The sequence below is a fragment of the Camelus ferus genome, chromosome 3 (genome assembly GCF_009834535.1).
Source record: "Camelus ferus isolate YT-003-E chromosome 3, BCGSAC_Cfer_1.0, whole genome shotgun sequence".
NCBI lineage: Eukaryota > Metazoa > Chordata > Mammalia > Artiodactyla > Camelidae > Camelus > Camelus ferus.
The window spans coordinates 91,339,391-91,356,383 of NC_045698.1; the positions used below are offsets into that span (position 1 = coordinate 91,339,391).

General features: G+C 36.7%; 1 protein-coding gene across 6 annotated transcripts in view; it reads right to left on the reverse strand.

Moving 5' to 3' along the window:
• MEIKIN (meiotic kinetochore factor) overlaps positions 1-16,993 on the reverse strand; it is an 84,285-nt gene that overhangs the window by 50,267 nt on the left and 17,025 nt on the right. For all 6 annotated transcript variants that reach the window (XR_004318706.1, XM_032476672.1, XM_032476669.1 and 3 more), the window contains 3 exons: positions 12,571-12,610; positions 7,194-7,258; positions 2,860-2,930 (listed from right to left, as the gene is read on the reverse strand). Coding sequence is in view for 5 of the 6 variants with exons in the window: in XM_032476672.1 (XP_032332563.1) it covers positions 2,860-2,930; positions 7,194-7,258; positions 12,571-12,610 (176 nt within the window). In the remaining variant the exon portion in view is untranslated. The remainder of the gene's footprint in view (positions 1-2,859; positions 2,931-7,193; positions 7,259-12,570; positions 12,611-16,993) is intronic.

Below are 16,993 nucleotides of genomic sequence, written 5' to 3' on the forward strand. Positions count from 1 at the left end.
TTACAACTCTGACAAGTGTTACAAAGGGAGAGATACATGGTACCACAAGACCCTATGAGAGGAGCCTTGGCCTGGTCGAGTTATGGAAAGATTTTCTAAGGAACTAAAAGTTGATCTTAGATCTTAATGATAAGTAAGAGTTATCTAGGTAAGGAAGATTAGGAAGGATGTTTCAAGATGACTTGGTGTAAAGCCCTTAATCCTTACATCCAGACTACAAGGGCTTAAAGGAATGCCATCATAACTGAAGTGATGAAAACAAGTGGGAAGATGATTTAAGGTAAAGCTGAATGATGAGAAAAATTTGGTCAATTTAGAGTTTTGAACGCCATGTTATTGATTTTGATCTTTATAATTTCTTCTGTTTTTTCAGTCTTTTTTTCTCTTTGCTTTTCAGTTTGGGAAGTTCCTACTGTCTTGTCCTCAAACTCAGGTATTCTTTCCTTAGCTGTGTCTAGTCTACTAATGAATCCTGCAAAGGCATTCTTCATTCCTGCTACAGTATTTTTATCTCTAGCATTTTTTCTTTGATTATTTCTTAGAATTTCCATCTCTCTACTTATATTATCCATTTGCTCTTACATGATGTCTCCTTTTCCCCATAATTTACATAGCATATTAATCATAGTTATTTTAAATTTTGGGCCTGATAATTTTAACACTACTGCCAAAACTGACTCTGGTTCTGATGCTTATTCAGTTTCCTCAAACAGTGATTTCTGCCTTTTAGTATGCCTTATAATTTTTTGCTAAAATGTGGACATGATATACTGGGTAATAGCAATGTGGTAAACAGGTGTTTAGTAATGCAGTGATAAGGTGTGGAGATACAGGGAGCATTCCAGTTCTATGATTAGGTCTCAGTCTTTTGTTAAGCTTGTGCCCTTGTACTATAAACATTACCAGTTCTTCTCAGTTTTTTTCCCCCGTGAAGTGAAACAGTATGGCTAAAAGGGCCATCTTGTACTAGCTGGGTATTTCCATTCCCCCATGTATAAGGTTAAACGGAGCTGGAATTAAGTAAGTTACTTCTTCCACCTGGCTGAAATTGGGTTATTTCCCCTCCCTGGGTAGGTCAGGCTCTGATAAAACCCCAGCAAGTTATGCTTTTGTAAAATACTTTCTCTTGAGGGCAGGTTTGTTAAGAAGAACAGAATACTCTGATGTATCTCAGAATGGTTCCTTTTTCCTTCCCACGACTGGAAGCATGAGGGGATTTTTCTATGATATTCACTGTAAGGATCTGGTAGAGTTCCTGGAGGTAAGACTCACAAATGTGTGAAGGTCCCTCTGATGACTGGGTTCCCCTTGAATTTTTAACTTTCAAAGTTGTCCACACTAAGCCTCCAGCAATTCATTAATCACATTTTTGGTTTTCCCACTCCAGCACTGGTTCTTAAGGAGGTTTCTGTTCATGTGTTTCTGCTCTGGCAAGTCATTATTCTCTGTGTCAACCTGTCTGTCTTTCCACAACTTGGTATAGCAGTTTGCCATGTGACTTTACTTACTTCTCTGTAAGATCTGTAAGAGTTGCTGATTTTTCAATTTGTTCAAGTTTCTACTTGTTAGGACACAGTGGTGACTTCTAAGTTCCTTGCATGGTGGACTGGAAACTGCAAGTCCTCCAGTTTTAAAAAATTCTTTATAACAGTGGACCTCCAAGCAGTATTCAGCATTCTTGACCACTCCCCCTTTTAGGAGCAAATACTCTCTTCTCTTAGCTTCTATGATACCATATTCTGTTTATTTTCCTCCTTCTCTCTGTCTTCTTCCTTTTCTACCTGACTGTAGAGTTTTCCAATAATTGATCCTGGACCCCCTTCTCTTCCTCACTCTATAAATACTCTTTTCCAGGTGATTTTGCCCATTTCCACGAATTTTAAAATATTTATAATACTGTACATTCCTCCTCTGTTTTCCTGACCTGCAGATTTACAGCCAATGACCATTTCAACACTTTCATCTTCATGTGCCCTCAGACCTCCTATTTGTCCTATCACATTATATAGCACCTTTACCCACCTAAGCTGCTTGAGACACAGACCTAGAAGTCTTTCTTGACACCTCCTACTCTTTCCTTCTCTATATCCAGTCCATGAACTCTTCAGGTAAAATTATCTTAAATTCATGCATATTTTTCTATCTCTCCTACAAAACATCCTAGTTAATGCCACCAAAATCTCCCATTAAAAACCTTTGTAACTTTGTATTAATGAACTATCCTGCTGGACCTCTTCCAATCTGCTCCCCAGTGAATTCAATAACAGTAAGATATAGTGGGGAGAGTACAGGTTTTTAGATACAGAAAGACCTGCCACAAACTCTTCAAGCATATTGGTTAACATCTTAGCTGTAAAATAACTATAAAAAAACACAAAAAAACTTACCTCATAGGAATGCTATGAAAAGATATAACTAATGAAAAGAGCTTAGAATAATGCTTAACAATGAGTAGCCATTCAAATAGTAGCTCCTGCTATATACAAAATAAAGTTTGTATTCCTCCCCAAAAACCTCTAGATTCAAAGCCTAATGTACTAATTCACAAGTATTCCTTGGTATAAAACACTGCTCTGGCTACATAGCAGATGTCTTATTTTTACTTTAAATAATGATTAATAGACATCCAATTATCCAAAAGGAAATTAGAAAAAATTTTAATTTTAATCTGCTATCATTAAATGTATAAAGAATACACATTCACATAACAATAAAGTAATCTAATCGCTAAACTCCAAAAATATTTTAAATTATTGACTTAAATAGTTGAAAAATAATTCCTATAAAAGTGTTATTTAAAAGTATGTCCTATATTAATGAAATTTATGGTTTATATAGTTATTCTGCTTCAATACTTGCTTTTTTCTCTGTTTTTTCAGGGATTGAAGGGTAAGTTTTCCCAGTAAGCAAAACTTCACAATCTGCATTATCTATAACAAAAATATAATTTAGTATTTTAATTATTTAACTTGTAGTTAGCTTTAAGTAAAGAAAAGGAACTCAAATTTGGAAAAAAACTGATTTAATGATTGTGACTTTGTAACAGTTTTAGGAAAAACTTAATATATGTTGACTAACTTGACTTGCTACAGATAGGAGAAGGTATTCTTTAAAATATTTTCATTTCAAGAGCTCCAGGCTTCACAGGAGGAAATAAACTGTATATAAAAGATAACCTTTCAATTTATAAAGTTGCATGTGGCTAGAATTCTTAATTATCCTTTCATTTCCACTCTCCTGTATTTTCAGTCTCTCCCTTTCTACTGCTACTTCTCTACCACCATTTAAAATGTACTCAGGCCTTTTTCATAGTACCAAAAACTTTATCTGTACCTCATACCCCTTCCTGCTACCTAGCTTCCTATAGCTTTTCAATTCACTTCCCTCTGCAGTCCACTGTACACACTGTATACCTAAAATACAAATTTAATATCATATGCCTAAAACTCTTCAAAGGCTTTCCACTGTCCTCAAGTTAAAACTCAAGCTCCTTAACTTGGCATACAAAATCCTGTTTTTATACTCCATCCTCAAATTAAAACTCAAGCTCCTTAACTTGGCATACAAAATCCTGTTTTTATATTCCGTCCTAAAATTAAAACTCAAGCTCCTTAACTTGGCATACAAAATCCTGTTTTTATACTCTGTCCTAAAATTAAAACTCAAGCTCCTTAACTTGGCATACAAAATCCTGTTTTTATACTCTGTCCTAAAATTAAAACTCAAGCTCCTTAACTTGGCATACAAAATCCTGTTTTTATAATCCCTGTGTTGCTTACATATTTCCAGCCTCATTGCACAGGTTAGTAGGCTGCTAGATAAAATACAGGATGCCTGCTTGAGTTTGAATTTCAGATGAACAATAAATAACTACTTAGTATAAGTATTTCCCATGTAATAGTACAGGTCTACACAATGTTTGTGACATAATTATATTAAAAATTATTTGCTGCTTATCTGAACTCAAATTTAATTGGGCATTGTTTATTTTTATTTGCTAAATCTGGCAATCTTTGAGGCTAATCACTTTTCTCATCTTAATCTCCCAAGGTAGAGAGAAGTAGTAGGTTTGAGAGTTCTCCATAAAAAGAGGATAAAATTAGTACCCAGATGTGATAATAGATTAGACACAGGAGTGACAAAGAGGAAGGTGTCGGGCATGATCCCCATGTTTCAGTTTACTAAGCTACATCTGCTAACTGAGATGGAGGACACTGGAGGAGGAGGACTAGGTTAGGCCTCCGTTGAGATAATTCTCAGTCATCAATCCTTGTTTTACTTAATCTCTTGGAAACTTTTGTTACAGTTGCTTCTAAATGTTGAAATGTTTTATTTATATTCTTCTCACTTCCTAAGTGAGCTTACCTAATCCTATGGCTTACAAAACATTTATATCTAACTCTAAATATTTATCTACAATCCCAGCCTCTGCCTCTGAACTCCAGATTCCCTTGTCACAAACTGCTTTCATGACATCTCTGCTTGAAAGCTGACAAGTCTGTTAATATTTTAACATTTTATTAAAGTATTCCATATACAGAGTAATGGGAACAAATCTTATATGTATATGTATTCACCCATATAATGATCACGCAGATCAAGACATAAAATATTTGTGACACCCCAAAAGTTTCCTATATGTTCTTTCCCAGTCAGCAACCCCTTTCCAAAGATTACCACCATTCTGACTTGTCATCCAGAATAGTCTTTCCTATTCTTGAACTGTATACACATGGGATTAACCAGTATATACATACTTGTGTCTGCATTCTTTCATTCAACATTATGTATTGACAGATCAAATTTAAAATGCACAAACCAAATTCTCTTTTCATCATTCTCCTCCCTTGCTCTGCCCTACAATGCTCTTACCTCAAGAAATGATACCACCATTCATTTAGTCACTCAAACCAATAATTTAAGCCTCATTCTTGACTTTTATTTTTCTCTCCTACCCAATATCCAGCTTAATCAGAAAATTCTGCCCCATCTGCCTTTAAAATATATTCCATATCAGACAACTGTTGCCATTTTAGTCGTATACATCATTACCTGACCACTGCAGTACTTTATTTAACATGGTTTCCTTGCTTCACTCTTGCCTCCTTAGTCTATTCTCCACATAGGAGCCAGAGTGGTAATTCTAAAGTATGTATCTGATCATGTCATTCCTCTGCTCTAAGATATACTTCTCAGCACATTTTGGAAAAAAAAAAAATCTCTACTCCTTGCGAAGGCATATGAGACTCTACATTATACCACTTGCCTTGCTCTCTGACCACAATTCCAACCATTCATTCATTTTGCTCCAGTCACACTAACCTCTTTTCTCTTCTTTAAACATACTGAACATATTTCCATCTCATGGTTTGCCTGGCATGCTCTGCCCCTAGATTTCCACAAGGACTCTCTCACTTCTTTCAAGCTCTGTGCAAATGTCACCACATCTGAGAGGCATCTCTTGGTTACCTTGTCTAAAATGGCATCCCTAGTCACACTCTCTGTTTTTATCCTGCTTTATTTTCCCTTATGACTCTTATTTCTGATTTTGTTATATATGTATTTATCTATTTATTTTCCTTCTTTCTCCACTACAGCATAAACTCTGTTAGAGCAAGGAATTTGCCATGTTCGCAAGCAACTAACACAGTTTGAGTTACACTGCAGCTGCTTAATAAGTACTTGTTGAATGAGTGGAATTAATGAATGATGAGAGGAGGTTTCTCTGAAACACCCAAGGGGAGATGTCCAGAAGGCAGCTAACAGAAGGGTCTTAATCTCAGAAAAGATGCTAGACTGGAAAATCTGGAAGCCCTGCCCTTTACAGGACACCTATACATATTGGAGGGCATACTGAAAAGAGATTAAAATCTAGGAATTAGCCTTGAAGAACCCCAACATTTAATGGGTAAAAGTAGTAGATAAGATTGCAAAGAAGACTGAGCAGGAGATGTCTGAGAAGCAATTTCTTGTTTATTTTTTTGTCTCTATTACTAGACTTTGTACAATTGAAGGTAAGAATATAGCCTTTTTGTTTGTTTGTTTTGTTTTCTAACAGTAAAGAGCCTGACAAAAAACTAGAACAAAGGTGGATTTGTTGAGTTAAAGAATGTGTAAAAAATATTTCTAGAGCAGGATGTAGTTTATTTAAATTTTTAAGCAAGTTAATCAACCACATAAAAGAATACAAAAGCGTACACAATTCCAGAATCACTATTTTGCCTTACTCCCAGGCTTTATAAATATTATTTTACACAACCAGATCAAAACTTTTTACTGGGCAAGACCTAGATAAAAAGCATTATTATTTTTGGTACCCTTACCCCTTTCCCTTTCATACCTCTTTTCTCTTGTTTACAAGTTCCTTAATCTTCGACCTATAAAACAAATCTTCCTTCTAACGCTCGCCCTCTAGGGTAGTAGGCACTACTCCTTCCAATAATGTGTGCTTTTACAAGTTTAGTGTTTATCATTAGATTAATTTTCCTTAGGATGGAAACTATCTCAATCATTTTTATAGTCACACATTCTAACATAATACCTGGCATTTTGTAAATGCTCATTAAGACAACTTCTTAACGTGAAGATTACACACACAGACACACACACGAAAAAACACGTTTTTTTCCAGTTCATAATTCAAGGAAATATTTATACCCATCAGGAGCAAAACAAATAATTCTTTAATTTTATGTCCAGATAGACACTACAAAACTTGTTGCAGGAAATAAAGAAAATAGAAATCTGAGATACAGCAAAGGTTAACAAGGTTGTAAATGTCTTGCTGCTTATTCCAATAATAAACTAAATAACAGAGAGCCTATAATACAAGGCACTTTGTTGACTCTTTTATTTTTCAATCATCACACATAACTCAAATGTATCTGTTTACCGATTACCTCCTCCTATAACTGAAATTTATAAGGGCAAGATAGATAGATAGATAGATAGATAGATAGATAGATCGATCGATCACTGCCTATCAGTATATATAGACTAGTACAGAGCACATACTAAGCAAATGCTTATTAAATGAATTAATGATGTGTGCTATGGGGATAGTTAAGACTCATTTCCCAATTTCATGCATCTTCATTTCTTAAATACAATCACATTTAAAGAGCACTGTTTCCTGGGAAACCAGGCAATAACGAAACAGAATTATAACAATGATTAGTTTCACTATTTATTACCTGATTCTGAATTTGAAGTACTCTTTGGTTTTGGAGAAGTATTTTGGTCTGTTAACATCATCATTCTGGAATAAGAACAAATTAACAGTATTCTCTTAATCTTTCATTAACTCTCAGGAATCCTCAAATAATACTTAAAGACATTTCTATGCAATCAATTAGCCTTTAGAAAAAAAATACAACTGGTTAGAAAAAAGAATTAACGTTATCTATTTGAACAAATAGTTTAATAATAAAAGGTAATATATTTATACATTTATAAATACTGTAAGACAATTTGTATAGAGGACAAGGCATAGTGTTTAGAATCAGACAGACCTCAGTTTAAAGCTCAGTTTTGCTACTTAAACTTGAGTGGCCTTGGGAAAGTTACTTAACCTGTCTTGAGTCTAGATTATCTTGTTTATGCAAAAGGAATAGCAATCTTGCTTCCCAGGGTTCTTATGGTAAGATTACAAGTAACATAGAAGATAATGCCTAAAAAATTAATATTCTTTTCTCTTTTACGCTTTCATAAATGACACCATTCCCAATTCTATCCAAATGTGTAAAAGAGCATTAGCTATTACAAGAGGAACATAAAAGGATCAAAGCTCAGCCTTTGGCCACCAAAATGGGATTTCCAAGTCCTTAGCAAGACAATGGAGTTGAAAACTAAATGTGAGAAGATGATTTCTGTTACTGATTTATTGAACAGCTGAATTCAGTAAGCGAAAAAGAGTTTTATTCTTTCATATTTCCCCTTGAAATTCATACTATCAAAATAGTACTTTCTTGCCCCTGAATGAACTTTCAGGTATATTTCATTGCTTTTGTGGTATTCTCTGACAATAAATAGTCATCTTTAGGTAATGAAAAGCCCAGTATAATGTCACAATACTGAACTTTTATTACCCAAATTAAATCTCTTACTTTTCCCAACTTGGGTCTAATTTAGACTCATAACCTGCAGTGAGGAGAGCAACCATGGTTTTTTTTTTCTCTGTTTCTTGTTAATTTTTTCCCTCTGCTTGTTAACTATTCTTCGGGATCCTCTGGCACTGGAGTAGTAGGAAGGAGTTGCAGAGAAGGACAGAAAAGATCTTTCTTGATCTTGATTGATACTTTTATAATATGCCATTGGTGCCCTTTGGGTGTGACAGAAAACCAAATGCTGACTTGCTTCAAACCTGAAGTATTTTGAAGGGTTCGGTGACAGGACTTCCACATCCCCCTCAATTGCTGCTCTTTATGATGACCTCAGCCTTTGCTTTTGACGATAGAACTTCCAGTCTCTTTCAGTCAAGTTTACTTTATCCTCTTCAGGAAGTCATACTGCGCATGATCCCTTTCAAGATGATCCCTGTGGGATCTATGTCTGACCTATCGGCAATATGCACAAATCTTTGCTGTGCCAAACTCTGAAAGTATATCTAGCTTCCTCTTTATCAGCCATTCCAAAGCATCGAACAGACCTTCTTGCTTTTAGACTTTTCAGGTGTGAGTCAGAAACCAAATTCTAGGGGATATATGTTGACCTTTCTAAATGGTTCTCCTGGAGCTTCTTCTCTTATCTTGAGGTAAGGAAGAAGTCTCCCCACTTCTTGCATCTAACACCAACAATATTAAAGAAATAAACATTCTTGATCATTTCATCCTTTCAGGGCATTTTTAGCCTTTTTAAAAATAGCTTGGAGACTGGTGACAGGCTAATGCTGAAAGAATTAGGTTTTGACCTCATCTTTTACAAATTCTACATAGATGGCTCTACACAGAACAGAAGATGGGGTAATTGTCATTTCTGTTTTGTTTTAATCTATTGAGGTCACTGTCCAAACTCTTGAGACTGCATGAAAGCACATTTAACATCCTGCTACATTCGTCAAACTCCTATTGACACATGTAGATTAAGGCTTAGAGGAGATAACCCCAGAGTTTTACTATGAGTTTTAGAATACAGAAAGAATTCAATATGTAACCAAAGATTGCTCCCCTCTTCCATGCCTTCCAGCCTAAAAGACTACTGGAAAGACAAAGAGGACAGAGGCTTAGGAAATAAGCAGTTAGACAATGGGAACTGACTTCTCTTCCTCAAGCCCAAAATCTGGAGGTAGGGGTAACAGGTGGGAAGATGACATTAGAAGAGGTAAAGAGAAAGCCCAAAGTAGAGGGGGCAAAGTGCCAAAGTCCCTGCTTAGCACTCTAGGAGGAGACGTCCACAGGAGGTAGAAACTCAATGTAAAAATAAGCATGGGGTACTCAGGTAAAGAGTGGGCCTCAGCCCTCCTGAGAATTCTTTAGTTCCTGTATATTGTGATCCAGTTCTCAAGGTTCCACATACCAAAGGCAATGGAGAGAAGGTGGTCGAATTTAGAACCAAAATACCTGGCATAGGGCTCTCATGGCTAGATGACTTATCACAAAGGATGAAGAAAGGCAATTAAGTCAAAGTCTGGATGTAGGACTTCAGTGAGACTCAAGGAGTTTGGAGTAGCAACAAAAGCTAAGGTAGGAAAAGCAATGGAGGACCTCAGACCCTTTAAATAAGGCCTTAAGTTCATCAGTGACTTTATCAGTATAATCCAGACCAGGTACTGAACTAGTCTTGAAACCTGCAGCACTAATTAGTAAAAACTCAGAGACAACTTGTGGATCTCAGATACCTTCAAGTCCCAACTTCACTCCTCCCCCACCCCTGGCCTGCCCCTATAAACCTGTATTTGGTGTGACTGTCCAAACTAGGACTTTTTGAGAGTAAAAAAGAGCTCTACTAAAAATTATGTCAGAACAACAGGCACATTCTCAGACTGTCCCAGGCAAATCTAGAGGTATGACCATCTACCTATATGCCATCCTCAGGAATATGGAATGAAGAGAAAATATGAAAGATTCAGCACTAACCCAGAAGACACTTACCTGGAAGTAACTGGATGGCATTAATAAGTAAGTTTAACTCATTATTTTCCCACGAAATAGGTAAGAAAGGTGATCAAAGTCCACAAGAAGTTTAGACTAGTTATTTAAAAATAAATATATATATCTGTATCTTTTTTTTGCAACATTCAAGTGGTAGGTTTTATTTTTTAAAGGAAGGGCAACATTTAAGGGATACAGAAAATCGGATCAGATAAAACAAAATCAAGCATTATAACACATTTGCTCCATTTCACTACACAGGCAACAGTCACTAAAGTGGGTCTACACAGATCTACAGCAATATAAACAAAATTCTCTTTCTCCATTAGGTACTATGTCAAAGTTATATTTAACTTGGTGAATGTGCTGCTTAACTAAAGAGAATGCCAAAGTGTCTAGCAGGTAATAAGTGCTCAAAACTGGTATCATTATTATCCAAACATCATTCCTTCCTTGAGCATATATTGTACTGTGAATTGTGGAAGGGATTTTAAAAAGTGAGTCCATCATCATTTCTCTTTGGTGATCTTAATAATTTATGCTTAAAATTGTCACTGTTGTTCACCAAAGCAAAATAATTCACCCAAGAATAACAGTAATAGATTTTCTTTTCTTCAGAAATTTTCATCATTTAGATACAAGCATAACTATAAGGAGGCTATCAAATTAATACTATTCTTCTCTCACTCAACATAGTTTCCCAAGGGGACAATTATGCTTTCAGTCCAGAACACTTCCCTTGCTTTTCCAACTGGGATATCCACCTGCCTGTGGATATCTCCACTTGAAAGTGAGGTAGATATTTCAGTGTTTTCCAAACTAAAATCATCTGTCACCCCAATTCACTTCTGCTTTTCAGTTTGTGTTCTTTCACCCAGTTCCAAAGCATCTTCCCCATTTAAAATTCCCACCAGCAGTTTACGGGAGTCCCAACTTCTCCACATCCAAGACAACACTTGCTGTAATTTGTCTTTTTGATTACAGCCATCCCAGTGAATGTGAAGTGGTATTTCAATGAAGTTGATTTGCATTCCCTTAATGGATAATGATATTTAGCATCTTTTCATCTGCTTATTGGCATTTGTATATCTTCCATGGAGAAATGTCAGTTCAGATGCTTTGTCTGTTTTTAAATTGGGTTATTTGTCCTTTTATTGTTGAGTTGTAAGAGTTCTTTATGTATTCTGGATACAAATCCCTTATCAGATATATGATTTGCAAATATTTTCTCCCATTCTGTGGACTGTCTTTTCACTTTCTAATGAAGTCTGCTATCTTTGTTTTTAAACTTGTAAGGATTTTGTATAAGTTCTTTCAACCTTTGAAGATTTAGGTGTTAAAAAAATTCATTATATCTTATAGTCCTATTGAAAATCTTTCAGAAGCTCTCATTACATTCAGGATGAAATAGCAAACCCAGACTTTAAGGCCACTTATAATCCAGAATGTGAGGACCTCCCTGACCATCTTTGTCACATACTTTACCCTTCAGTCTACATGCCCTGAACCAAACTTTTCATCTTCCTTCATTAACGTTTCTCCTCAGTCTTCCCTATCTTAATAAATGGCAACTCCTCCTTCCAGTTGCTCCAGCCAAATCCATGGAGTTAGCCTTGACTGCTTTCATACTTCACCACTCAGTCCTTCAATGATCCTATTAGTTCTGCTTTTAAAGTACATCCAAATCTGACCTCTCACTCTCTCTCCTCTTGCCACTCCAGTCCATACTCCAGTATCTCTTGCCTACATTAGGGCAGTATTATCCTAACTGTAATCTCCCTAATTCCTTGCCTCTTCATAGTCTATTCTCAACACAGCAGCTAGAGTGATTCTTTTAAAACACAAGTCATATCATATTATCTTTCTAAAACTTTCAAAAGCTTTCCAATTCACTTTTATTTGCCTACAATGCCTTATATGATCTGGCCTCCTGCTTCTTCTCTCACTTCATCGCCTGCCTCTCTCCTCTTCTCTCACTTCACACCAGGAGCTCAGGCCTTCTTCCTCAAGGCATTACTCCAGCTATTCCCTCTACTTGGAATGTTCTTTCCTCCAGTGAGTTATACAGTTGCTCTGTCTCCTTCTTTAGGCCTCTGCTCAAACGCTACCTTTTCAATGGTGATTCTCTGACCACACTACTTAAAAGAGCAAACCCTTATCCCAATACTTCCTAGCTCCCTATCTTGCTTTATTTTTCTCCACAGAGAAATTATTTACTGTCCACCTCCTCTAACTAGAAAGTAGACTCAATGGAGGCAGAGATTTTGTTTTTAATCATTTTTGTTCACTACAGCAATTAGATAGAAAGAGAGATAGATAGCAAATATATCTCCAGCAACTAGAATAGTTCTGGCATAAAGTGAGTCTTCAATAAATACTGAATAAATGAACATCTGAATTTGTGGGCTAACAACCATACCTGCTACATAACTATTAGAACAAAGGGTCTTAAAAACACAACTTTAAAAATGTTAGTTCTTACGTTTTTCTATGGCATTTCTGATAGTCTTCTGAAGAGGTACCTAGGAAAGGAAAAAAAATCTATAAGAAATATAATTCAGGGGAGAGGGATCAAGATGGTAGAGTAGGCGATGTGCAGCTCGCCTCCCACAGCAAACACATCAAAAATACATCTACATGTGGAACAATTCTCACAGAAAATTAACTGGAAACTGGCAAAACTCCTATATGAGCAAAGCTGTCTTTAGCTGCTCTCCATGTAACCTAGTAGGATGGGGAAAAAAGGCATTAGGTTGGGCTGTGCACCCTAGGAGGGATCCAAAGGGAAGAGAATGTCTGCATGGGCTGACCCTCACCTTGGGGAGCGAGCAGGTCGAGCTACAATCTCAGCATCATAGTCCTGGGGCCCTGTGCAGAGGAGACAAGCCCCTCTGCCTACTGAGAAATCTGCTGAGACAGACAAGGGCTAGAAATGCCTAGACTCTACTCACGAGGAGTATGCATGTGCTGGCTTGCCAGCAATCAGGGCAGAGATAGCCTCACAGCACTTCCTAATCTGAAAAAGCAAGTACCCCAGCCCCACTACACGGATCTACACAGATCTAGGCAAAGACTTGGTCTAGCTACCCAGAGACAGACCAGAACACCTGGGGTATAATCCGGGTGGAGCTAAGCTGGCATTGTCACTGCACACATGGGGCAGAGTCAAAGGAGCACATAGTGGCTAAGTGCTGAATCTTGGACAGACAGAACCTGAGAAAGGGCTCAATCTAGCTCCTCAATCTAGCCTCTTGATCTAGAGACAGCCCAGAGAGCCTGGGATATTAACTGGGTGGAGCTGCAGAGGCCACTGTCAAGCTGCGCAGAAGTTCTTCTCTTAGGAGACTGCCATGACTCCACCCACTCCACACCATATCTTAGGGCTAGCTCTGGAGCAGACAGGTCCTGGGAGAAGACCGCCTCAGAGGCAACCCAGAACTCAGGAAGCAGTTCAGCTTCAATTCCTGTAGTCACAATGCTCTGACTCCCAGCCCCAGCCTACTCCACACCACAGTCTTACACTAGATCTGGGACACACACAAGAGAAAGGGATGTGACCTTAAGCTCCTTCTGAGCTGAACTATGGATGCCTATACAGGTGGCACACAGGTCCTCTGTGACTGCATGAGCCTCACTTGCTTCAGGAAATCAATTCCTTTAGGGCAGGGCATGCACTCAAGGGCAACAGAGCCTGACTGAACCCTACCCTCAGAACTTTTAAGCCAATAACTGGGAAGGAGACCCTGCCTCTGACAGGGTGGTGACAGCCAAGGATCAGACAGGAAGCCCTGCCTCACATTCTGCATAGGCTCTAGATACTTCAACAACAAACCATACCCCTATCAAGGGGATAATGGCCAGCACAACCTGAGGAAAGTAGTGGCTGGTGTTCCTACCAAAACCAGCCTTTGCACCAAAAACAATGGACACACATAGTCTACATAGGGATGCTTCCACATAAAAACACCCCTTCAAGAACACAGTAGATAACTGTTCCTCCCAAATTCATAGAGACAGAGAAAGTTAAGCAAAATGAAAAAGCAGAACTGCTCTCAATTAAAAGAACAAACGAAATCACCTGACAGAACAAACAATGAAATAAAGCTAACCAGTCTATGAGACTCTTGAGTTCAGGAAAAAAGTTAATAAAAATGCTAACAGAATTAAGGAAGATTATCCATAGAAATGCATATAACTGTAACAAGGAACTAGAAATTATAAAAGTAAACCAATCAAAAATAGACAATTCAATTGCTGAGATAAAAACCATAGACAGACACAATGGAGAACAAGCTAAATGACACCGAAGAACAAATAAGTGATCCACAAGATAGAATAATGGAAATCACCCTATCAGAACAGCAGATAGAAAGACAAATGAAGAAAAATGAAAGCAAAATATGAGTTCTATGGGATAATATAAAATGCACCAACCTATGCATAACTGGGATTCCAGAAGGAGGAGGGGATGGGGAATTTAAAATGTATTCAAAGAAATTGTTGCTGAGAACTTCCCAAACCTAAAGAAGCAAACAGATATCCAGGTACAGGAAGCACAGAGGGTCCCAAACAAGATGAACCCAAACAAATCCACATGAAAAAAATCATAATTAAAATGGCAAAAGTTAAAAATAAAGAGAGGATTCTAAAGGCAGCAAGAGAAAAACAAAGAGCCAGTTATAAGGAAACTCTTAAGACTACCAGCTGATTTCTCTGCAGAAACTCTACAAGCCAAAAGGGAGTAGCATGATACATTCAAAGTCTTGAAAGGGGAAAACTTGCCATCTAGGCTTCTCTACCCAGTAAGATTATCATTTAGAACAGAAGGAAATATAAAGAATTTATCAGACAAGCAAAACTAAAAGAATTCAGCAAAACTAAATCATACCCTAAAAGAATTATTAAAGGGTTTTCTCTAAACAGACAAGAAGCTAAAACCTATGGGAAAAGGAAAACTACAATAAGAAAGGCAAATATTTAAAAGGCCTGAAGATCACTCATATAAGCCAATATGCAGATTTTAAAAATGTAGAAGTGACTATAACTACAATAAACAGTAAAAAGATAAGCATTAAGATGTAAAATAGGACATCAAAATCAGAAAATGTGGAGGAGGGGGCTATAAAAATCTAGATCTTTCAGAGTACGTCTGAGCTTCAATGACTATCAGCTTAAAGCAAGTAGATATAGTTATGGGACAACATACTTCAACTCCATGGTAACCACAAATAAAAAACATACAATAGGTTTATAAAAACCAAAAAGAAAGGAACTCAAGCATACTACAAAAGAAAAGCAACAAACCACTAAAGGGAAAACAAAAAGAAGAAATGAACAAAGAACAACATAAGCAACTGAAAAGCAAAGATTAAAATGAGAATAAGTACCTACCTATCAAAAATTACTTTACATGTCAATAGACTAAATGCTCAGATCAAAATACAGAGTGGTAGTTTGGATAAAAAACACGAACCTACAATGTGCTGCCTACATGAGATTCTCACGTTGGGAAAAACACATACAGACTGAAAGTAAGAGGACAGAAAAAGATATTTCATGCAAATGGAAACAACAAGAAAGCAGGCATAGCAATAACCACTTCAGACAAAACAGACTTTAAAACAAAGGCCATAAAGAAGGGTATTATATAATGATAAAGGGACTCATACAAGAAGAAGAAATTACACCTGTTAACATACACACCCAGTACAGGAGAACCTAAATATATATAACAAATACTAACAGCCATAAAGGGAGGAGTGGACAATAATACAATATTAGTAGGAGACTTTAACACCCCATTAACATCAGTGGAAAGACCCAGACAGAAAATCAATAAGGCAACAGAGGTCTTAAATGATACAAGAGGCAAGCTGGACTTAATTGATATCTATGGGACACTATATCCCCCAAAACCAAATATACATTCTTCTCAAGTGTACATGGAACATTCTCTGAAATAAATCACATACTAGGTCACTTTGTGACTAATTAAATTTGTGCCTCAACAAATTTAAGAGAATAGATATTATTCTAAGCATCTGTACTTACCACAATAGTATGAAACTAGAAATTAATCACAGAGGAAAATGCGAAAAGAATAAACACATGGAAACTAAGCAACATGCTTCTAAAAAACAATGGGTCAACAATGAAATCAAAGAAGAAACCAGAAAATACCTCAAGACAAATGAAAATGAAAACACAGCCATACAAAAATCTATGGGATGCAGCAAAAGCAATTCTAAGAGAGTAGTTCATAGTGATACAAGACTTCCTCAAGAAACAAGAAAAATCTCAAATAAACAACCTAACCTACCACTTTAAAGAACTAGAAAAAGAAGAACAACCAAAACCCATAGTCAGCAGAAGGAAGGAAAGAATAAAGATCAAAGAGGAAATAAATAAAATAAAGTAAAAACAACAGAAAAGATCAATAAAACTAAGAGCTATTTTTTAAAAAACATAAACAAAATCAACAAGCCTCTAGCCAGGTTCACCAAGAAGAAAAGAGAGAGAACCCAAATAAACAAACGCAAGAAATGAAAGAGAAGAAATGACAACTGATACCACAGAAACACAAAGAAAGGATATTATAAACCTTTATAAGCCAACAAATTGGACAACCTAGAAGAAATGAACAAGTTTCTAGAAACATACAGCCTGCTAAAACTGTATCAAGAAGAAACAGATAATTTGAACAGAATGATCACTAGAAATGAAATAGAACCTGTAATTTAAAAAAATCCTTGCAAACAAAATTCCAGAACCAGATAGCTTCACTGGGAATTCTACCAAACACACCAAGAAGAACTTAAACCTAACCTTCTTAAGCTATTCGAAAAAACCAAAGAGGAGGAAACACTCCCAAAGTCATTCTATGAAGCCACCATCACCCTGACAAC